This window comes from Callospermophilus lateralis, chromosome 4 (assembly GCF_048772815.1).
Source record: "Callospermophilus lateralis isolate mCalLat2 chromosome 4, mCalLat2.hap1, whole genome shotgun sequence".
Classification (NCBI taxonomy): domain Eukaryota; kingdom Metazoa; phylum Chordata; class Mammalia; order Rodentia; family Sciuridae; genus Callospermophilus; species Callospermophilus lateralis.
In genome coordinates this window covers 5,120,416-5,144,839 of record NC_135308.1, presented here as the reverse complement: position 1 = coordinate 5,144,839, position 24,424 = coordinate 5,120,416, and the positions used below count along the sequence as shown (strand labels likewise).

Genomic DNA, 24,424 nt, shown 5'->3' with positions numbered 1-24,424 from the left:
TATGAATAACTACCCAGAGTTATCTTTTCTAAGCCCATAAGTGGCATTTCCAGAAACATGGCACGACGTTTAACTGAGCACATGGTGAAGCATTTCTGAAACATCGAGGCGATGTTCAAACCTATCTGGTGCAATTCAAGGGCACACAAAGGGCTTTGATGGCAATGTCAGGTGAAACCTCACCTGTGACTCATCTCCTGGTGTGCTACGTTTAAAGCAGTTTTCTAAATTTCACTAAACTTACCCCTGATGCATAACCAATTTTAGTCTGTGCCCTCTTGGCTGCAAAGGGTGCAAACACTGTAGGTCAGAAACTCTTGAGTTAGAGTCCCTTGATAGAATTGCTCATTTGTTGCATGACTTCAGGGTCTGGGTGTGCCATCAATGCCGTGAGGGATAGTGGAGACCGGTGGTTTTCAGACTATCTCAGAAGCGTCTACAAAGGCATCATGGAGGTCACCTTTGTCAGGGAGAAGGGACTGCTGGGTGAGGATCATGAACCTCATACTATGATCACTCCTGCCCCAGTTTAATCAGTAGTTCTGATGAGACGTGAGCTGTCCCTACCTACTGTATTTCTTCAAGCAGCCTCATCTGGACGGAGGCTCTTGTCATTTAAAGGCTGAAAGCAAAAGTCAATTAAGGTCTCATGGAAATGCTTCCTAAGTTTAAGGAGTGTGTGCACCTTGAGGTCTGTGTGTCAGACACAGAGCAATGACACAGTGCTAAGGGCAAGCGACCTCAGCAAACAGTTAAAAATTGATCACTAGTTTTCATCCCAACAAACATTTTCATAGCTGCATTTTGTATTAGTCTGTTTTTCATTATAATAAAAAAATACCCGAGGCTGGTATGTCAGTCAGCTTTTCATCACTGTGACCAAAATACCCGCCATAAACAACTTAGAGGAGGAAAGATTTACTTTGGCTCATGGATGCGGAGCACTCAGTCCACGGCTGGCTGGTTTCCATGCTCGGCCTGAGGTGGGGCAAAACATCATGGAGGAAGGGCATGGCAGCGGGAAGCTGCTCAGCGTGGCATCCAGGAAGCACAGGGAGGGCAGGCATGCCAGGGACAAGACACAGTCCCTATGGTCATGCCCCCAGTGAAATACTTCTTCCAACCATGATCCACCTGCCTATGGTTACCACCCAGAAGTCCACTCAAATAATTAGTCCATCAAATGGATTAATCCAGTGTTGACATCTGAGCCCTCGGATCCTGTCATTTCCTAAGAGACTCACCTTTGGACATGATGGCACTGCCTTTGATACCTATCTAAAGCACAGAAGCTGGGTACTTTTAAAGAAAAGAGGGTTAGTGAACTCACAGTTCTGGAGGCTCAAGGCCATGGTCTGACACTGGTTTGGGTCTGGAGAGGACCTCTTGGTAGATGTCATCAAAAGGGCAGGAGCAAGTTCAAGAGGGAGAGATCAGAGGGAGAGATAGGAAGCCAGGGAGCCTGGGGTCCAACGAGGGCTGTGTCAGTCCCTTCCAAGGGCACACCCCAGTGGCCTAACCACCTCCACCAGGCCTTGCCTCTTGAAGGTCCCACTACCCCACAAATGCTGGGGTCACACAGGGACCAAGCTTCCCACACATGAGCCCTAGGGGGGACACTCTCAGACTGCCTCCAACAACTGAACAAGCCTACCGCACAGTGCAGAGTGGTAGACGCTGGATCTAACCTGCCTTCCAACCCCAGCTACTCTGTTGACTGGTTTATGTGACCTCAAAAAGCTTAGTATCTCTAGATACTAATATAAGTCCTTCAGTCCTTTATCCACACTTCACAACCCCAAACACTGAAAACCAGATTACTGCAGATGAATTAGAGGCAAAATCTGTCCTGAATATAAATGAGGCTGTTAATAGATTTTGTGCCTTTTCACGTTGTGTGTGTAACTAGGGGTGCTGGCTACTGGTTTCCACCCAATTTCTGTTGGACTGTACCTGCATCATCTCTCTCTCTCAAGTGGGATGCAGAGTCGAGAGAGCAGGAGGCATACGGGGGGCACTCCTAGGAAAACCAAAGCAGGTGGAAACAGGATCCGATAAGTAGAGCTTCTGGCCACCTTGTAGCTCTGACAGCTCAGACCACACTGCAGGTTGGATGAAGCTGCAGTCAACCCAAGGGCCAGCTCCGAGTGGGATTCTGGAGCACAGACTAGCTCAGTAAGGGGTCTGATGTTGGGTAGAATCGGTGAGGTCCCCAGGCCCTGCTGTGCCCCATCCTTGGCTGAGGGCTGTGGAAGAGTAAAGTGGCCTTGGCTTGACAGCTGAGGCTGGTCTTGAAGGAACTCTGGGCTGGAGGCTGGAGGGAATGGGCTGACTACATTAATCACTGCTGAACAGAAAGTTCTCGAGGAGACCCAAGAGGTGCAGAGCTCCATGGTTGCCAACATAGCTTTGTTTTTTTTTGTTAAACAGCTTTAGTGATGTACGATGTGAATTTCACTCACAGGAGTACCGTTCAATGATTTTATTCAACGTCCCCAATTGTGCAGCCATGATTAGAATCCAGGTTTAGAATGTCTCCATCGCCCCAAGTGATTGCTGCCTATTTTTACTTCTACCCTTGCCACAGGAAACCGCTCATCTGCTTTCTACCTGTCTAGTTTGGGGCTCTAGAAATTTCAGCCAACTGGAACGATACAACATGTAATCCCTTGACTCTGGATTCTTGGACGGATCATATTTTGAGGATCACGCATGTTGTTGTGCAGGGCCACGCCTTGTCTGTCTGCTGAGGAGTGGCCTTCTGTGGCATGGAGGTACTGCGTCTGCTTAGCCCGCTGTCAGCTGGTGGGCAACGTGGCTTTGGCCTGATGTGAACACGCGGCTGCAGTCCTGTGGGAGATGGTTTCCTGTCTCCTGGTTCATCCCTGGGAGTGCGACTGTTGGTCGTGTGGTGAGCACGTGGGATTCTTAGAGAAACTGCCAACTGGTTCTTCAGACCGAGTATACCCTTGTCCAGCAGGGCATGAGCGTTCTAGTCGCTTTACATCTGGGTCAACTCCTGGTGTCCCCAGTCTTGTCATTTCCAGTCCTTCCAGAGGGAGTGGAGCAGGCATCTCGTGGTTCAGTCTGCATTTCCCTAAGGACACGGGTGGAGCACCTTTTTTGTGCTTAGTGATCACTCAGTATCTTCTGAGGTGAGGTGAGGTGTTGTTAATGAGTTACATGGGCTCCTTGCATACTCAGGATACACCTCTTTTAGCCGACATGCAATGATAGTCTGTGGCTTGTCTTTTCACTTTCTTAATGGTTTATTTCCAAGAGTAAATTTTTAAAATTTTGATAAAGCCCAACTTTTGTTTTTGTGAATTACGCCTTTAGTGTCAGATCTAAACCTTCCTAACTCAAGGTGGCAGAGATGTCCTGCTCTGCTTTCTTCCAGACGCTATGTGATTTCAGTTCACACAGTAACTGGGGACTGTTTTGCCCTGAGGGAGACTCAGGACCATCTGGAAACACTTTGGCTGTCACAGTGGGTGCTACTGGCATCTAACAGATGGAGCCAAAGATGCTGTTGAGTCTACCACATGCACAGGACAGCCTCTCCACCACCTTCCTGACCAGTGTCCCTGGTGCTGAGGTTGAAAGACCCAGCTTATGTTTTTGGCCCAATTTGAATACATTTTTGCATATGCTACTGAGATACAGATCTAAGGGCTTTTAAACTTTCCATCCCCCCACCCTCCCAGGAAAAGTTGTTAAAAGCGATATTCTACTATTGTGGGTTGTCTTGCATCTTTGTTGAAAACCAGACCATAAGCAGGAGCTCAATCCTCCTGATACCTACTGTGTTCCCTTATCCACATGTCTGTTCTGTGCCCAAATCACACATTTAGCAATTTTGAAATCAGGTATTCTCAGTCTTTCAACTTTGTCCTTAAAAAAAAAAAAAAAAAAAAAAAAAGTTGGCCTCCTAGAGTCTCTTTGTATTTTATTTTCATATAAATTTTAGCACCAGCTTTCCAAGTCTACAAAGAAACCACCCGGGGTTTTGATAGCGATTGCACTGCATTTTTATATCCACTTGAGAACTACTTTTTTAGCAATATTGAGTTTTCTAGCTCACAAACTTCACATATTCCTCCATTTATCTAGGTCTTTAACTTCCATCAGCAATGCTTCATGTTTCAGTATACAGGTCTTAAACTTCTTTGCCAAGTTTAGTCCTTTTTTTTTTAAAATATGCTCCTATAAATGAAACTGCATTCTGAATTTCACTTCAAACTGCCTATTAACAATTACGGAATTATGACTCCATTAGTTTCATACATTAATTTTGTATCCTTAATCTTGCCAAACTTGTTAGTTCTAGTAAGCTTTTCTTTGATTCCTTATAATTTTCATGTATATTTGTCACGAGGTCACTATAGATTCAGTCTGAGGCACAGTTAGATTCAATCAAATCTATGTCACTAATGTTCATCACACTTCAGACACACATCCTATTTCTAAGTCCTAACTGAGTCTACACCCAAGGGTTCCAGACGCTCACCTGTGATGTGTTTTAAGTCTGGGTTGCTGGAACTTAATCAGTGCCACAGGAGTCTGGTGCTGGGGGACAACAGTGTCGGAGGCCTCGGTCTTTCTGTCCAGGTCCTGTTAGTCCCATCGCCCCCCAGAAGTCTGGGTTTTTAAGTCCCAGTTCAGTTGTGCTTGCAGCTGATAAATGGATGGGGTCTGGGGCGTACGCCCTGGGTGTAGACTCTCATATCACTAACTTAAGTCTTTCTGAGTTCTGCAATTTATCTAAGTTTTGCAGTTCACATTACATCATGGGCACATTTCTTATAATCATTTACTTATTCACTCAACACATACATAATTAATATAATCAATAGTCAATAATCCTACAATATTTCTGGTGCTTATATCAATGGTTCCATGAAATCTTGAGAATTATAAATTTTACTTCTTCTAATCTGTAGGCCTTGTATTCTTTTTCTTGCTTTCTTCTCTGGGTAGAAAGCCTATTACACTGTTCACAGAAGGTGTGAGAGTTGCTCACTTTTCCAAATTAAAAACAAAATTCAGAGTTCTGAGAACGTTCAGCCCTACCTGTGTTGGGTGAGGGATGGCAGACACACAGAAGCCGACCCAGAGGGCTGCAGAGGAGAAGGTGGGCAGCACATGTGGGCTTGGGGCAATGCCTAGCACAAGCCTGTCCTCCTACGGCGTGGTTTTTGGGGTGTGAACCTTGACTGGCTGCTGGCAGGCTAGGACCAGGAACTGGGGTTGGCTTGGGGACTCAGCCTTGCTGGGTGGAGGCCAGGCTGGTATTCCCTCCAGGGAGAAGCTGGTGGCACACGGGAGCTCTGTGGTGTCTTGTCAGCCTCCTTGGGAACTCTGGGTAGTGGGAGCTAGGACACGGGGAAGGGCATGGACTTGGGGTGCTGGGCTGAAGTTCAGCCATTACCAGACAATGAGCATCATGGGGGACTGCAGGGCGAGTGCTGTTAGGAACACGGAACACCCTCATTTCCAGCCACATCGCTACCTCGTCTCTCAAAGCCTTGTTCTAACCACTGGTCCATCATAACTATTGAGGGATTTGACATTTATCTGAGCTGGGAACAATAGCTGAGATGAGTGACAGTAAGTAAGAGAAAGGGACAGTTCCATGATGAGCTCCTGGTGGCATCTTCAGATCTCCAGCCTCGCCTGGACCTAGTGTCGCTCCTTTAGGAGGCCAGCTGGTTCATCCCCAGCTGAGGATTCCCCCTCGGGCAGCAGCTCTGGTCTCCTGCTGGCCATGCTCCAGGGTCACACTCGGCACAACTCGTCATCACACGACACTCCATACCTGTCTTCCTTAATTACTGTGAGGCCAGATGCACAGATCTAACCTTCATACCTAGTATGTGATACGTTAAAAAGACCTTCGAGTTGAAGCCAAGAAACTGCCAGGGCTCACTGACTGCTCTGAGTAATAAAAAACTTAAAAGAATTTCCACTCTTTATTTGAAAGTACAGTGCTTTAATGACAAGATTCTGCCATCTTTTAATGTGATTATCATTAAGATAAAAAGAACAGGTTTATATAGAAAGGACCCAGACAGGGTGGGCTATGCCTGTCTGAAACATGAGCTCCCTCATGTGAGACGTAGGACAGCACCCCACCCCCAGGTAGACCTGTGCTATTGGGCTCCTTCTCTTCACCGTCCGCTCCTCACTTGAGCATCCCAGGACGGCTTTGCAAGTGTCTTCAGATGCCATGTGCTGGTGTCTTCATCACTACAGCAACAGGTATTTTTCAAAGGCGCAGACCTTGTGCTGAGTGATTGAATCTAGGGAGAGAGAAAAGTAGTCAGACATTTAGGACAGAGAACCACATCACAGAAGAGTGAGAACTTTAGGTGTACCACTTGTCCTTGTAGCACCTGTGGCTTTCTAATAAACTAAGTTAAAGCAAACGTATTCAGAACTCCAGAACATTTCGTTGGAAATGCAGAGACCTGAATTTTAACCTCAGTTAGTCACCTCAAATAATACTCTGGTACAACACAGGGTATAAATAGACATTTGGAGGCGTTTTAATTGTGACACTAACATGATGCATGCTGGGCCATTCTACCTGCCTAGTAGGTACTTTATATGGAATACAAAGTCAAGCACAATCCCAAAACTGGCTTGCTGTGGTTCAAGTGCAGAGGCGGCACTGGTGAGCTCTGAGGTCCTGTCGGTGGGAAACACGACGGTTTTATGAAAATTGCCAGTGGTGTGGGCCTGGGAGAGCATGGCAGGTGCAGCAGAGTGCCAACACGGCTGTCCAGCGGCTGGCTGCAGGGTCCCTCGCTCCCTCCTCAGGACCAGAGAGCTCTCTGCTCAACATTCTGCTCCCACAACCAGAATGAAGGAAGAATGTAGCTGATGGGCAGCGAGGGCTGGATGACAAGATGAGTTCAATTAGCTGAGTGCAACCACCGCCAATTATACCAGGAAGTCATCCTACAGTCATGTGTGTGTGTGTGTGTGTGTGTGTGTGTGTGCGCGCACGCTGGGGCTTGAACCAAGGGCCTTGTGCGTGCCAGGCAACTGAGCTATATCCCCAGCCCCTACAGTTATATTTGAAGGACATGGAAGAAGCCACACTGAAGAACAGTGAAAGATGGAAAGCTCTGATGGCTTGGGGACAAAGAAAAACATAGGCTTATTCTATGAATATAGAAAAGAAAATGGAGGAAAAAACAGCTCGTCCTAGCTGTGGCTGAAGTGCCCCAGGGTTTACCTGTTGCCCTCCCAATACCAATGTGCTTACACAGGAGGTCCGAGCTGGTGAGGAGTCCTCCGTGGACTTCGGCAGGGAGGAACAGGGACATCTGTGTACCTATCATCCATCGTCTTCTGTCTGTCTGCATCTCCTCACATACATAAATACACACAGTTCATATCTATTAGTAGTATTAGGCATACCACAGTCCATCTCAGTGAAGTCATTATTTGCATGTTAATACATTAGTCTTTATTTGTGACACATGTTGCATATATTTTCTCTTCTTGTCATTTGTCTTTTGACTTCTCTTGTGCAAAGTTTTGCCGGGCAAAAGTTCTATCTTTTTTATGTACTCATAAATATTCCAATATTTTGTTCTGTTGCCCTGAGTCATAGGTAGTAAGCTGTTTCCTCAATCCAGATTATAAATAATTCTATGAATGCAACTTTTACACTTAGATTTCTTATTCGATATGGCATTTGCAAGTCAGATGGCATGATGTTCTACTTAATCTGAAAATTCAATTAAAAAATTTAAAACTTTAAAAAAGAAAATTGACACATTCATTCTAAAGTGTATGTGAAAGAGAAAACACCAGAAATATGATTTTGAAAAGGAGAAATAATGAGAGTGAGTTTGACCAACCAGATACAGAAAAATCATCCTGTATTACACTATAAAATAATTAGACTGGGGCTGGAGTTGTAGCTCAGTGGTAGAGCACTTGCCTTGCAAGTGCGAGGTACGGGGTTCCATCCTAGCACCACATAAAATCAAATAAAGGCATTGAGTCCATATACAATGGACAATTGTATTTTTTTATACAAAAAAACTTAATTTTTTAAAAAAAATTAAGAAAAATAATTATATTGTCCTGTGTGATGCTGAACTGTAAAATCACATGTGCTTTGCACAAAACAGACAAATAGATCGATGGAGGAGAATAACCAGAAGCACCCTCACATACATGGGAATTCACAAGAGGATTCCAGGGAGGCAGTTAAATCAGTGGAAGATGGATGTGTGATCGAGCAAAATGGCAAGGCCCCCGTCACGGCTCACAACAGACGGCCGCAGCCAGAGCAACAGCTTTCTAAACATTAATAGGAACTACAAACAGAAGACCCAGGAGACCATCTTTAAAGCTCAGGGACGAGAGAGACCCGAGAAAGTCAAAGTACTGAATTTAGATGCCATGGAAGAACAGCAGTATTTGATTTTATAAAAACAATAACTGAAAATTAAAACCTCTGTAATACTGAGCACAACATAAAACCAGAGTGTCAGAATTTTAAACCATTTATGGCAAATGATCAGAGTCCATATTATTTCAGTATCACTATAAAACAATGGAAAAGATAACTTCATTTAAAAATAGGCAAGAGATAAGGACAGACAATTCATGAAAAATGAACCCCTTTGCTAATCTATCCGCATGCATTAGTAACATAGTCCCTGGGGAACTGCTGATGAAAAATATTGAGATTTATTTGTTTTAAGTCATTGCAAATCCAAACAATGCCACACTGCAAATATGGGCAATGCCCTGCATCTTTGAGGAAGGGAATTCACAGCTGTGAAAAGCAGGCTTGTGTATCAAACCTAAAGCATATACCCTAGGCTGCAGCCATTCCTCTCCTATGAATATACTGCACACATATGTTCACTTGCCCAGGACTGGGCTACAATAAATACAGAGCAAGACAACCTCTAAAAACTGAGTTCAAATTGTTCCAATGGACACACACACACATAAAGCATCAGAAACAGAGGAAACAACCCAAATGCCCAATAATAGGGAGTGCCTATTATTAACACAGTAGCTCTGATGTCTCAAAAGAATAAACCAGCTGTGTGTGTGATAAATGGGGAGATCCTCTCCACCCAGATAAATGAAAACTCTTGGAAAATATGTGGCCAACCATTGACATCACAACAAATCCCCAAACAATACCTAATTTTTACATTTATTTATTTCCATGGAAATGTGTTTTTAAAAATCACGAAGACAATCTTTATTGTCGTTACTTTAAGGGGGAACCGAGGCCCGGAGGACCCTTGCACTCCGGTTTGACTTCTTTGACCATGAAGTCAGGGATCATGCCATCGGTCCTCGCCTGCCACCACCCACATCCATCCTTTCCTCTCCTGCAGGAAGAAGGCTGGCGGGAGAGGTACTGATTTTAAACTTAGGCGAGATGGAAGACACCTAGATGTCATCTCACAACACAGGTGCAGCCCCCTCGTGCCTCTCTTGCTGTGTGGTGACGGTGCTGCTACCTGGGGAGTCACCCTTCAGGCTTCAGAGAGGCAGCACTGAGTCCACACCCGGGGTGACAGACCTGGGGGTTTTGACAGAGGGGCATTTGGTAGGGGTGTGAGGGCTGGAAGCAGGAGAGCCAGGCCTGCAGCTCCAAGCGCCCTATGACACACACACGGGAAGGATGGTTTCTACCCAAGTTGATCTGGCATCTGAGATAGCCACGTCCCCTGATTCCAATGTCACATTATATGAATAATCTTCCCACACCCAGTGAAATGTGACCGTAGGAGAGATGTGAGCAAGGCCAGTCCTAGTAAGTGGACACACAGACAGTAAATCAGACTGTACCAAGCAGCTCCAGGAAAAAAGAAACCAAAACTTACACAAAACAAAACAAAAACAATGCTATTTATCAAGCTTTGGCACACACTCATGTGAAAGCTGAAGTGTACCGGCCATACTCCTGTGTGGTCTCTTGCTTTGGACATGGAATCAGCACGCTGCCAACACGGATTTCTTACAGTACGGCAGGCAAACCCCATTATTTAACTTAAAACTCTGATTGCCAACAGCTGAATGTGGCTGATGGTACTGTGTGCCAAGTTCAAGAGCACTAGGGACCCTAGGAGGAGCCGTATCTTGGCTTATCAAAACAAACCGAGAATCTCAGGGCTGGGAGAAACACCAGCAGTCATGAAGCCAGACGCCCATTCAGTTAGGGCTCTACTTCCCTGTGGAACGAAGGTCACCCAGCCTCTGGGGACACTCAGGCAGGGGCCTCACTACTGAGACATCCCTTGGCAGCAGAGCCCAGTTCCTAACATCCTTTCTCACAGCGAGCCCAGAACTGCCCACGGAGCACCTCTCACCGCTGACGCTGGACCCCTGGCACAGGCCTCTCCTGCTTTCCCATGGAGTCCTGCAGGCAGCTCTTCTGCAGACGCAGCAGGAAAGCTGGGTCCCCCTCCTGCTTCCTGGACACCTCACCTACCACTGCCTGGATGCTTGGAGCTCAAGGCAGGGCGTCACCTTCAATTCTTCTCAGCAAGGGCAAGTGGCTCCGAAATTTAGACTGAAAATCTGGTGACTTCACCAGTATGGATACTAACTTCATCCTAACCACCATCACCGAGCCACTGAACCACTGCAAGAGCCCAACCACCCGCCTTCTGCTTCTCCTTAAAACATGTATCAGCCTGTTTCCCTTCCTGACGTCCGCGTAACAAAAGCCACACTCTGACCCTGTCTATCAAGGTCCTGGGCCATCTGCCGGATCCACGTGGAAGCCACCTGCTTCTCCAGCCCCATCACCGCCCCTCGGCACCCTCCCTTCATTTCAGCTCCCCCAGCCGGCTGCTTCTCCTGACTGCGCAGCCTCCACACTGCTCCCTGGCCTGACAGGCCAGCCCTGAAGACTGCCCCAGTCCTCCCCTCTCATCTGGGTCTCAGCTCCAATGCTGCTGTCAGCTGTCACTGACACTCCTGATAATCACATCCCACTTTTGTCACAGCATAGACCTCCATAAGGATGAGTTTAAATTTGTTTTCTGTCTTCTCCCCTAGAATACAGGTCCCACAGGGGCAAGGACTGTATTTCTCTTGTCAACTGCTACACCTGAGTGCCTAGGAAATTTAGCACAGAAGACGTGCAAAATCAATAGCTACTGACAAATGACCCAGCAACCTGAGACCACGGGGTGTGTTTGCAGGCAATGGCTGGGTCCCACGTTCCTATCAGTTGACGCTGACTGGAGACATCATAGCCCACACTTCACCAAGAGTGTACGAAGGATCAGGCCACACCATGGACAAGACAGCCTGTCCTAACCCGTCACTCCAAGCACACCAACTTTTTCTTACTGTCTGGGAAATGGAAACATAATTATGTTACTAGAGAGTTTTCCCTGAAATCACTGTTACTTACTACTTTTTCTATTATTTTGATTTGCATTTTCCCAGTGATTAGTGGCACTGAGCATTTTTTTTTCATGAGCTTATTAAACATCTGTGTCTTAGGAAAAATGCGTATTTAAGTTCTTTCCTATTTTTAACCTCATTATTTTGTTGCTGTTGAGTTGCAGGAAGGTTTATATATTCTGGATACTCACTGCCAATATTTGCCAATGTTTTTTTCCTAATCCACAAACTGCCTTTTACTCTGTTGTTGCTTGATGCCCAGAAGTCCTTACTTTTGATGTAGTTCCATTTATCTGTTTTTCTTTTGTTTTAGCTGTAGATAGGCACAATACCTTTATTTATTTATCCATGTGGTGCTGAGGATGGAACCCAGTGCCTTACCATGCTGGGTGAGTGCTCTACCACTGAGCCACACCCAGCCCAATTCATCTGTTCTTATTTTGCTGCCTCTGTGGCCACCTCCTTTCCTGCCCACCGTCCATGTTGTGTGAGGAGATAAGGGTCAGCCCTGCAGGCACCCCCAGCCTGAACAGAGAAAATGATGCTCCTCTCCGTGGAAGTCTTATTTGACGGGTGGCCAAAGGCGCACCATTAACAACCTGTGCGATTTTTCAGTAGTGGAAATTAGACTTTATATTCCTTGAATCAATTTTGGTAACTTTTTCCCTAAAAATTTCCATTTTACCATTTTTAAAAATTTATCAGCATCCAGGTGCATTGCGCTCCCCTGATTTACAGACACCGTTCCCGGGTCAGCGGGTACAGCACCCGCTTTGCTCATGGTATCATTCACTGGCACATCCTCCGTCCTTGTCACCATTGCTCCTCTTCCGCCTTCAGCAGTCCTGCTGGGAACTCAGCTCCCCTTGTGGCTGAACCTTCTCTTTCCTTCGCTTCTGCTGCTATTCACATGATGTTTCTCTCCCCCACATTCTTCAGGGTTACTTTCGAAAAGTTGGTTAAAAAAAATACACGAGATAATTTCGTCCACCTCCTTTTTCTCCTCTTACAAACTGGGAAGGGTCTGTGATTGTTGCCCCTCAGGGGGGGCGCCTGGGTCTCTGCCCTGCTTGCGGAACACTAGTTGCCGTAGTGAAGAGTTTCAGAAGCAGCAGCGTTAGGGGTTTCACAGTCGAGAGAAGTCCCACTTGCTGAGCTCAGTGGGGACCTTACTTTTCACTGCTGGGCTGGGTCCTAGGTGACTGGTCTGGAATTCTGGATCTTTCAGCCACTCACTCTGTGGTTGCGCAACTCAGATCCCCTGGCTTCCTGATGCATGAGTGGACTGCGACAGGTGACGGCATTAGACACTTTGGCCCCTGTTGGTCAGCTCAGGTTGCTGAGACAAAGAGCCACCGACGGGTGGGGGGTTAGAAAGCGAACACCCACCTTCTCACAGTTCTGAAGGCTGGAAGCCTGGGTCACGCTGCCTGCAGGGCTGCTTGCTCCCGAGACCTCTCTTCTTGGCTTGAGGACCCCTGTCCCCGGGTCCTCACGTGACCTTCTCTGTGGGTGTACATCCTTTTCTTATTAGAAAGGCCACCATATTGGATTAGGACTCCACCCTTGTGACCTCATTCCACCTTATTTCTGTTTAAGAGTCTTATCCCCAAACATGGTCACACTCTCTGAATGTGAAGGGGACTCAATTCAGCCCAAACCTGAGCTCACCATCTCAGGCTCCGCTATGCTCAACGGTACTGCCTGATAAGCAACAGCTGAAAGGAACGGGCCTGCAGCTTACTCCAAAACCACAGGAAAAGCTTTCACAGTCACGGCCCAGGGGAACGATGAATCAGGTCAATAAGCAAAGACAGCCCTGGACTATCAGCCACATGCCATCAGGAGGCTGAGCTGAAGCGGCTTCTCAGTCCATCAACCCTGCAGGCCCCTGGAGCTGCAGGGCAGTTGCCAAACACTTGAGCACTTTCTCCAAAGCTGGGACCTTGTGCAAAGGGCACCGGGAATATGTACAGCAAGGTCGCCTTTAAAGTCGGCACTGTCACGGCCTGGGGCTGTGGCTCAGTGGTGGAGCTCTGGCCTAGAACGAGTGAGGCCCTGGGTTTGATTCTCAGCACTGTTTATAAATAAAGTTCTATTGACAACTAAAAAAAAAAAAAAATTTAAAAAGTCACTGTCACAACCCAAGTGCTTAGCTCGAGGGTGTAAATGGCCAGTTTAACCTCTAAACCAAGGACTGCATTTCCTACGATCATGTTGCCATGTCAAGGACATTTCCAGTTTTGAGCTGAACAAACAGCTGCCTGTTACACTCCAAGTGGGTTTTTGGTTCCACTTTGTTTTAAGTGAGGCTCAGGAATGTGCCTTTGGCACACTGGTAAATGTGCAGAAATGGACTTCTCAGCAAGCATTTGCCTGCCTGCCTTTAAAATGGGCTTTAGCTTTTATATCCTGATCGGAATCTGCACCTAGTGGGTTGAGTTCTTTAAGTATAAATTTAGAAAGCGACCCAACAGGTTAGGAGATTCAAAGATAACCATCGAAGATCATTAGCTGTCCAACATATTAATTAAAGGAGAGCTCAGGCAATCATCTTCTGAGCCTGTGTTTTCCATAGCATGTACTAAGATTGTGGCAAGCAGTTAATTAAAACAATATTACTAGTAATACATACAACATATATACACAAATATGGGCTTTGCAATATGTAACATATATACACAAACACAAAAGGCTTTGCACATACACATATATCTACACACACATATATAACATACACACAGGCTTTGTATATATGTATGTGCATATATATTGAATTTAAAAAAATCTATAAACATTAGATTTTGGAATTATAAAATACTGCATTTTAGTTGTCATTCATTTCTGTCTTGGTAGATTTTGTTTGTTCTGAATAAATAATGCAAAGCAAAAATAATTCTGAAATTGTACCTGAAATGCTGCAGCTGGGCTGCCGGGCTGGACCCTGTGGCAAGGGTAAATTAGGCAGCATTGGGAAGAACCGGGCGGGCCCAGGGGCAGGCCTGCTCCCGCCCTGCTGCCGGCCTCTCCACCACTGACCCCACTGCAGCAGGTGACCCTGCCTCTCTGACTAGTTCCTTATCTGTGCGTGGAAAGGTGGACGGAGAGGATCTCGGACAACACCCACATAGCCACCGAATCCTGAAGCCTAAAGTCCAAGGCCTCAGGAGTGCCGCGGTCACTGCACTTCTTCTGGTCAGTCATCAAGGGAGACAGTGAATGATTCAGGCCAGCATGCGAGGGGCCCCGTGCCATCAGGGACCCTCTTCCTGAAGACGCTGATGCTCTTCATGAGGGACGCACGTCAAGGCCGTGGTGTGCTTGGCCACACTGCTGAGAACATGACACTGTGCCCACGCAGTCCAGATGGATGTCTCCTCTCCTGGGCACAGCCTGGACAATAAGAGGTGCCTGGGCCTGGGAACATGCTCATGAGAAAGGCCAAACTGGCCTCGTGGTGACAACAAGGGGACCGAAAGTGTGAACAGAAATGACCACAGCATGCGCGCCACAGACCATGGCTGTGCAGGCTCCCAGCACGGCCAGGCTCACCTTCTCACCAGCTGAGCTCCTTGGGACCCCAGGGTCTTCTCTCTCCATATGTAACATTGGAATTGTCTTATATTTCACAGGAGTGCTGGGGGAAATCCAATCACTGAAAATGCTTTCACATACAGAATGCTACCGTCCCAGGTAAAGGAGGCATTTTAGTTCTTAGTGCCGGGAATCTGGTTTCTGTTTTCCTGTTTATTTTTATACATGTCCAAGTGCCCACAAGTGTGCTATCCCAAAAATCCCCATTTCTCCTTCTGGTATGATTCACCAAGAATCTTGGCCCAAGTACAGAGCTGTTTCAGGGAAAATGGGCTCTGGGGACGGAGCAGGGCACACACTGCTGACCCTCCAAGCAGCCTGGCTGGGAGGCAGCGTGGCACAGAGGACATCCCCCAGGATCGAGTGTGGACCTCGGCCGAGCCCACAAGGTGACAAGGTCCACTGGCTCTTGCTCTGTGCAGCAACCCGCTGGGCTGGGAGGGAAAACTGGCTGGATGCTGAGGGGTCACCCTGGGCCTGAGGCTAGAAGAAATCTTATAAGTACAATAATCACAAAAAAATGAAAGCTGGGTTGCTGTTTTTGCAATACAGAAAGTCCAGGGACCAAAACTTATCTGATGGGTCATGGTGCTAGGCTGTTGGAGGCCCTGGGGAAAGACTGCTCTTTGGCATCCACCTTTCTCCCTGGCAGAAAAGAGCAATTCTCAAGGGGCTCAGAAACCACAGACAATAGGAATAAATACAAAGCTACTCAAACAACAAGAAACCCCGGGAGATTTCAGTTTGTATGGCAGTCTCTAAATCTGAAAGTGGACACAAAAAGCTACTTTTAAGACTTCTAAGTAAATGCTTTATTTAAACTACTCCTAAGGCTCCCAAGAGCCAGGCTCTGGTGGTGCACACCTGTGATCCCACCGATCGGGAGGCTGAGGCAGGAGGATCACAAGTACAAAGCCAGCTTCAGTAACTTAGAGAGCCCGCAAGCAACTCAGCAAGACCCTCTTTTCCAAATAAAATACAAAAAAGGGCTGGGGGATGTGGCTCAGTTGTTGAGTGCTCCTGGGTTCAATCTCTGGTACCAAAAAAAAATAAAATAAAATAAAAAAAAAAGAAAAATAAAAAAGGTCTCCCAAGGAATCACCTGACCTGGCAGCTGATATTCCAGTTGGAATAAACTTAATCCATAAATTCTCAGTATTGCCTTTCATAATTTACACAAGAGGACCAGTTTTATATCAAATTGATACTTTAAAACAATTTGCTACATTCCTAATTTTAACTTTAACCCTATTTTGAGAATAAAGAGAAGTATTTATAGTAACAGAAGTTAACAGGAGGAAAGGTCTTTGAAGGACACAGGTCTCTGTCAGAGGCTCAGGAGTGACAACTCTGTGAGGGACACTGTCTTGTGGTCTTCTCTGACCACCATGTGAAGCTATCGGGCAAAAGTAGGCTGGGGGCAGAGCGGGCTGGGAGAGGACGTGCAGTGCTCTGGCTGGCTGTGACTTGCAGGTCTGTGCAGGAGTGCATGGACAAGCCATCTATCACCTGCAGCAGCTGGGGCTACTGAATTGTTATTCAATTCAGAAAGAGAAAATATGAGCTAATAAATATTTGAAAAATACATGGCCCGCTGTAGGACCCAGTGGTCAGGGTGCCTGCCAGCCAGGGGCACCCCCTCACATGAGCCAGGACTGCAGCACACACAATACCCGGATGCTGCCAAGGGCACAGGCAGGTGGCTGTAATCAATGACAGGCCAGAAACAGGACGTCAATTAGGAGAGAGGAGAGCAGCAGAAACAGGTCCACAAGCCCAGCCCTAAAATGCAGAGTTCTGAAGGGGCTTGGGCAAACTAACCCTGGTGTGGGCCTGCAGATGCTCATCTCTTAAAATACCACCAGCAAGAGAGCCAGCTGGAGAAATAACCGAGGAACTGAGCAGGCGGCACCTAGTGTGACTCCGACAGAGAAGGCAGGAGCAACAGGAAGGGCCCTCACAATTGCCCAACCTGGAAATAATAAGAGCACAGACCCAGACTGGGGCCTTTGTACAGAGCACAATTACCGAACGCTGGAAAGATTAGCTATTGATGTCAATCATGTGCACAGTGAGCTCAGAGAAACATGTTTCCAAGCACAGTTCTGGTCTGCAGTTCATGGCATTTTGAAATAAACACTGCTAAAAAACAAAACAAGAACCTCTGTCTCTGAACATTGATGTTTGAAGGTTATATTCTTAGCATTTAGAAAAGAGTAAACAGCTTTTGGACTATAGCTAAAAGCATTAGATTTTCTTTTTTTGAAGTTGGTTTTCAGGGAAAAGATAAAATACTCGATATCAGAGAGTAAAAAATCACCTTTGATCGTCATACTTTAGAAAGCGATCAAGGATCACCATCAATCGTTTAAAAGATGTTCACAAAGTGCACCCGGCTGCATACAGATGGAACTTGGACAAACCAGGAGTCTGGGATTCAGGGGGTCCACGTGGAAGGGACTGTGCCTAAGGAACAGGGGGCAAGGGAGGCAGGATGGGAGAGAGTCTGAAGCAGCCAGGTTAAGGATCTTGGCTGTCCGAAGGAGCTGAAACCCGACAAGTTCATTCACGGCTCAAATTTCCTATGTTGAGGTCCCACTCCATGTCCCTCTGAATGTGGCTTCATTTGGAGTGATTAAGTTGAAATGAGGTCATCAGGGTGGGTTCTGATCCAATCTGACAGGAGCCTTCCCATGAAGAGGAAATCGGACACCCAGGGACACCCAGGGGCACGTGAGCAGAGGGAAGGCCAGGTGAGGACACAGCCAGAAGACAAGAGGCCTGGGCAGGCAACTGCCGACACCCCACCCTGGGTTCCAGCCTCCAGAACTGCAGAGAGCAGCCATTTGCTGCTTCAGCTGCTCAGTCCGTGGCACCAAGGGTTGATCACAAGCCCGAGGAGGAGGAGGTGAGGCCACCCCCAGGGAGGAGCCTGCCATCGCCCTGCTGAGTGCGACCCACCACGGGGTGTGAGACCAGCAGAGGCTGAGCCCCACTCCTTGGTGCCCGCCCATCACGGTGTCCTGGCTGCCCCTTCCTCCCCACCTGCTCCTCCCAGCAGACCCACAGCCTCTTGGAGGTGGCCCAACAGATGAGGCCACCATGTTACCACAATGCAGGACAGACCCCACCGTCAGGGTGTCTGGCTGGCCACCTTGTCCTCTGAGAACCTCGCGTACGTCTGTGCTGAGCCGACAGCAGCCCTGCACCCACAGTCACACCACCCGCCTGCCGGACAGCTCCAGGTGGCTGGGTGGACCAGGCTTTCCACACGAGCTGGGAGCCAGGGGGTTTCTTTTCCTTTTGAATTCTCCCTCAGTGACAGGAAGGAGCAGGGTGTGCAGGACAGTCACATGACTCTAGGGGCAGCTGTGAGCCGAAGCAGAGGTCTAGGACACGGGGAGGGGCTCACGTGACATGCCCCTTGAAGACTCCTTAAGGCTGGAACCACAGAACAGTGGCTCTGCAGGGAACTCGCGAGGGCCTAGGGATCATCAGGAGCCCTCTGTCCCCTGCAAGAGCCCCCTGGACCCGCCCTTTCTGAACCTGAGTCCTACCTAAGACCCATTTTTCCGACAGGTACTTGGTTGCTGCTTTCTTCTTCCCAGCGTAGGGCCCGACAACGATGCTGGCCTGGCGAGGAACCTGGCTGACTTGGCCGCCACACAGGAGGACCAGCTCACACAGCTTGGCCCTCGGCGGGCTGCTGTCCGGCGTGATGAACATCATGGGCTGATCGGCAAAGAGGGTTCCCCGGTACTGCTCAGGAGACAAATGGCGCTCAAGTCGACAGACCTGTGGGGAGACAGGGAGCGTCACAAAGGCAGGGGCTGTGTCGCTGTCTGTGGGAGCAGGTTGATTGTGAAGCACACGTTCTCTCCCAGGAGACGTAACCATGCCCATTGGACGAACTGTGAATGCTGAGGACCCAAGAAAATATCGGCATTAATGACATGGGACTGATGTTTTCCAAAGTGGCCACAAATAAAACTCCCAGGAAAACAAATCTGTAGACAGAAACATTGTTGGTCTTTGAACTGTTAACAGATCCCAAACCAAAATGCCGGAAAGTAACAACGTCAATGGGTTGGAGAGAATCTCACCGACAAACTCAGGTCTGACCCAGTGCCTCGGGTTGCCTGTGTCCAGGAAGGCAGACCCCGCTGCCCCAGGAAGGCCCATCACATGGACAGCCTCTCTCCATCCCAGGTGCTCACAGCTCACCTGGGTAAGAGAGGCTGAGTCCAGGCACAAGCAGAAGGCCTGTAGCCACTCGCAGACCCAGCAGGTGGGGAGAGAAGTGTCCAGAGGATGTTTGGGTGTCCTTCTGAAAGCCCGTGAAGAGTGTCATGACAGCAGGAAGCACTTGAGGAACAGGGATGTGAGAAGGTGCTCCTTCTTAGTCTGATGAAGCTGTGGTCCTCTGCATGACCCCATAAAGACTTCTTTTTAAGTGCATACACCAAGAGATGTCAACGGTTATTTTCTCTGAGTCCTTTACCTGTGCAGGTAATATCTGAGATCAGTGGCCCAAGGAATTAGGGGTTTGGCTGGGAGGTATGTGGGAAGGTTTGACAGGGTGCAACCCTGGGCAGGGGCTGTGTGGAGCTTTCTGATCAGGGACAGGAGAGAGGGCCCTCTGAGGTTAGAACACATTCCTCAGTCCACCTCTCTGGCAGGACAGGAGGGAGGCCAACTGTTCTTCCACTGGGTCTTCAGGCCTCCGTGGTGTTACAAGAGGACCCTGCTACGAAAATCCGGCTCCCATCAGTAGGATCGGTTCAACACACTTAGGTTTGGCCGTGGGATCCGCTTTTCTCATCCCTGCTTTGATTTTACAACACACTACTGGGCATTTGACAGCGTTAACCTGACTGGTAAGAGACAGCGGGATCCTAATAATGCACACAATCCTGTTTACATGGGACTTTGTGATACTGCCAGCAAAGGTCCAATACCCCGTGAGGCAGTGAGTGGAAAGGGTTGTTGCGACAGTCAGCTGTTTCACTGCTGTGACTAAGGACCAACCAGAACAACTGGGAGGAGGAAAGGTTTATTTAGGGGCTCATTGTTTCAGAGGTCTTAGGCCATAAGTGGCTGGCTCCATTCCTCGGGGCTCAAAATGAGGCAGGACATCAAGGCGGAAGAGTGTGGCAGAGGGAGGCAGCTCACCTGGTGATCAGGAGCAGAGAGAGACTCCACTCTCCAGATACGAAACATCTACCCCATGGCCACACCCCCAGTGCCCACCCCCTCCAGCCACACCCCACCTGCCTCCAGTCACCAGCTAATCCATCAAGGATCAATTCACTGATTGGGTTAAGGCTATAACCCAATCATTTCTCCTCCGAACCTTCTTGCATTGTCTCACACGTGAGCTTTTGGGGACACCCCATCTAAACCACACAGTTGTTAATTTAATTTTGCAGATGAAGACGCTAAGCTGAAGCAAGCTGAGAGACTGTGCTGGCCTCAGGGGAGTCAAGCTGGGAGATGAACTCCAGGACCCCACCACGCACTGACTGGGGAGCCACTGGGTCACCTTTCTTGCACAGCTGCCCAAGGAGCATCTAGGACGTAACCACACATTCAAGACATTAATCATAAAAGTGGCTGGTGGTGGAACAGCACAGAAGGACAAAGTCAACGGTGACTTTTCCCAGGTGCCTGCTACTTGAGGCCACTCCTGTCTTGTCTGTTAATGGCAGGCTGAGCGTGGGAATCTTAGGTGCTAGCCTCTTTATGCACATGTGATCCAGACAGCCCCTTCCCAGCTGGGGGGAAGACTTGAATTGGTCACGATCAAGGTGATCCTTTTCTGGCAAATGACACAACCCTGGCCACTGTGGCCTGAGAGTGGGTGGGATGTGGGGGGAGTCCTCCTCACCATTAAAAATCAATGCATAAGCAAAAACACGTTTCTTCTTTGCCCACACATCACGTCCCCACGAACCATGTGGAATGACCCAGGCCTCGGACAAGGTGAGCAGGAAGAGAGCAAGGCTGGGTTCCGAGTTGCATGTCCATGTCCTGGCTGACCAAACTGGGGACCACCCTTCCTTGGCCCTTTTATGTCAGCACACAACTGACCCTTCCTCAAGTTACTCCTTTGTTGAGCTTTTGTTTCCTGAAGCCCAAGTGGTCCTGTTTTCATAGCCTGGAGCTTCCCGCTGCTAAGAGCTCACCGTGCTTATCCGAAGTCTGTAAAAGGGGTACATAGGGGGCAAAAGTGGGTCAGGCCTGAGATCTCATTATGGGCATAAGCGGTGGACAACCTCTAACCCAGTAAGAGGGAAGCAGGTCTCTGGAGTGTTCAGCTGACTGGTGTGCCAGTCTTCCCTCTGCCACGCGTGCTCGGCACTTAGTCTGCACACCCAGGAGCTGGGAGAGAAACGAGACTGGCACAGGTCCCCAGCTCCACATGATATCAAACCCAACAAATTATAGTTCTCTCATTTACTTATTTATTCAGTTTGAATTCAGAGGAAGCAAAGCACTACAGCAATCTATTTTTTTCATTCAAAATGATTCATTTTTTTTTCTTTTTTGGCACTAGAAATTGAATTAGGGGTGCTTTATCACTGACCTACATCCCCGATCTTTTTGATTTAGAGACAGGGTCTCACTAAGTTGCCGAGGATGGCCTTGAACTTGGGATCCTCCTGCCTCAACATCCCCAGGCTCTGGGATTACAGGTGTGTGCCACAGCGCCCAGTCACTCAAAATAACTGAGACATGGTGTGCATTGGCTCTCCATACCTAAGAGAAATAATTTCTGGGAAAGTTTAATCAAAGACTGGATTTCTTAAAGTCAAACTTCAACCTGGGGGTTTGTCCTATGAATGTACCCTGTGCGTACTGGGGCCTGCATGCCCTGGAGCTCACTGTCACACAAACCACGACAGGCGGCACATTTTACCTACACAAACAATAGCACACACGACTCTGGCTGTTGTGAGCTTCAGCGAGGCCTGTTCCAGTAAGCCAAGCCCTAAGAACAGGACGCCTCCCAGTGCTCCGAGGACAGAGCCCTCATTAGTCATCTCGGCCCTGGAATGCTCACATCACAGTCCTCAGTGACGCCCAGAGTGTTTGAAACTCAGCAGTGCAGCCTTCCCCGGATGTCACTGTGCCCCCGAAGCCGCAGATCACAGAGCTGCTTCCCTGTGGTGGGCCATGCTCTGCCTTGCGGATTCTGCCCTGGGCTCGCCCACGTTCCTCTCCAGCCGAGCACCACCAGCACACTTTTGCGTTAGTTGAGATTACCAGGCCACAAAGTGCTCAGAGGTCAGCAAGGGAGCTGAAGGAGTGCTGGTGCAGAGACGGGCTGTGCCACACGGCCTCCCTGAGGTAGGGACGTGAGCTTGCAGAGGAGGTCCACCTCCCAGGCACAAGGCTGACGCACTCTCATTGCCTCCTCCACCCCCTTCTGCACAGCAGTGCACAGCTATTGGCTCTAAACTCTAATTCCATTCCCAACATCTTTATGCACACACACATGCACATCAGAAAAAGGAGTGCTGTGGCCATGCACGTGGGTATCGCAGGACGGGGTGTGAGGGGATGTGTGGATCAGCAAGCGATGGCTGAGTGGCCTTCCTGCTATGTTATTTCTGCTGTCACCTCAACCAGGATCTAGGAGACAACCTGGGTCCTCCATGCTGACTTGAGTTTCTAGTGAAAAATGGTAAAAAGGTAAAAAGAGGAAGAATCGCAGCTGTCACACAGACACGACGCTTGGGACGCACTGCCCTCATTCACAGGACAACCTGAAGCACACATTCAGAGATCGGGAACAGGAATGAGTCCTTGAGCCTTCATGCCTATGTCCCTATTCTGGTGTGCGGTGACGTTAGGGAGGCAGCCGGTGGGCGGAAGTCATCCTGGGCCTGAGCTCTTGGTTTGAACCTCTGCTGTCACTGGGGTCGGTCAGCTTTGCTGTGACAGACCGCCTGTGTTTGTCTTCACTGGACAGCTACTAGTGCAATAGGCTGTGGCTGGGGCCCTTCCGGTCATCTATCTGCCCACGTGTCAGGCAGCTTCTAGCTTCATGGAGAAGCTTCCCTCTTCCACCCTCTCCCGCCATGATGTTCAGCCTCACCTTGAACCCTGAGGAATGGAACCAGCCTTCTATGGACTAAGACCTCCGAAACTGTGAGCCCTCAAATAAACTTATCCTCCCTATAGTTGTTCTGGTCAGATCCTTCTGTCACAGCAGTGAAAAGGCAGACTAAGACAGGTGGGACTCTTTGGTTTATTCCATGGTATACCCCCAGCACACAGAATGGTACCTGTCACATAGTAGATGCTCAGCTGTACTTGCTGAATTGGTAAGTGTATTGAGTAACCACGAAGTGTTGTGCCTGGGAGACGTGGGATCCTACTGAGTCTAACTCCAGGAAAGCTTCTACTCTGATTTGGGAAGCAAGACTTCCTCTGGTGGAGAAAATCAGGGCAACAGTGACAGAGAGAAGGAGTAAAAGAAGGCAGAAGAGGGGAGGGTGGGAGACAGAGAGACCCCCAGGGAGCCTTATGCCAACCTGAAAGGGTGCTGGAAATGCAAAGCTCCCAGAGGAGGCAGAGCAAGGCACTGGGCAGAGTGACGTGGTGGAGGCAGAGTCAGCTCAAGCAGGCGCCCAGGCAGGAGGGCCTGGGGACAGTTCTGCACAGGCCGCATGGATACTCCTGGGTGCATCCTCAACTAGGGTGCCTGATCCAGGAAGACAGAAAAGAGCAGTCGGGTGTTGGATGAGCACAGGTGGACGGGTTGAATTTAACCCATTCTGTCTACATAATGAAACTTCATGAAAATCAGAATTAAGGGGTTCAGAGAGCTTTGGGGCTGGTTAACACATGGAGTGCTTTGTCCTATGTATCTCCTATGCCTATTCATTGTATCCCTTGATACTGTCTCTGTAACATAGTGGTAAGTGTAAGCAAAGTGTTTCTCTTGAGTTATACGAGACATTTCAGCAAGTTATGAAACCCAGGGAGGGGGCTCTGGGAACCCACGACCCAGCCCAGAACTTGCTGGATCTACTGCTAACTCCAGGTTGGCAGTGACAGGACAGCCGGCTCATGTCTGCAGAGAGATACCCAAACCACACCCCAACACCACCTCCTCCAGCCACACCCTACTCTTCAGTTACCACTCAGCTAATCCCTGTTGGGGGATTAATTCACAGGTTGGGTCAAGACTCTCACAACCCAATTAGTCATCCTCTGAACCTTCTTGCATTGTCTCATACGTGAGCTCTGGGGGACACCTCACATCCAAGCCATCATACCACCCTTGGGCTCCAGCAGGAAAAAAAAACCAAAATAATGCAAAATAGCAGATGATCCATTATGTTAGAAGGTGGCGAGACTTACCATGAGAGAGAAGGAGCCCCGGCGAGGGGACTGGATGTTGGTCAGATGT

General features: G+C 48.4%; 1 protein-coding gene across 2 annotated transcripts in view; it reads right to left on the bottom strand.

Moving 5' to 3' along the window:
- Nucleotides 1-5,991: 5,991 nt before the first annotated feature.
- The window catches only part of Mcph1 (microcephalin 1), a 190,520-nt gene continuing 172,087 nt past the window's right edge, over nt 5,992-24,424 (bottom strand). For both annotated transcript variants that reach the window (XM_076853498.2, XM_076853499.2), the window contains 2 exons: nt 18,561-18,798; nt 5,992-6,302 (listed from right to left, as the gene is read on the bottom strand). In XM_076853498.2, coding sequence (XP_076709613.1) covers nt 6,250-6,302; nt 18,561-18,798 — 291 coding nt within the window. In that variant the 3' untranslated portion in view covers nt 5,992-6,249. The remainder of the gene's footprint in view (nt 6,303-18,560; nt 18,799-24,424) is intronic.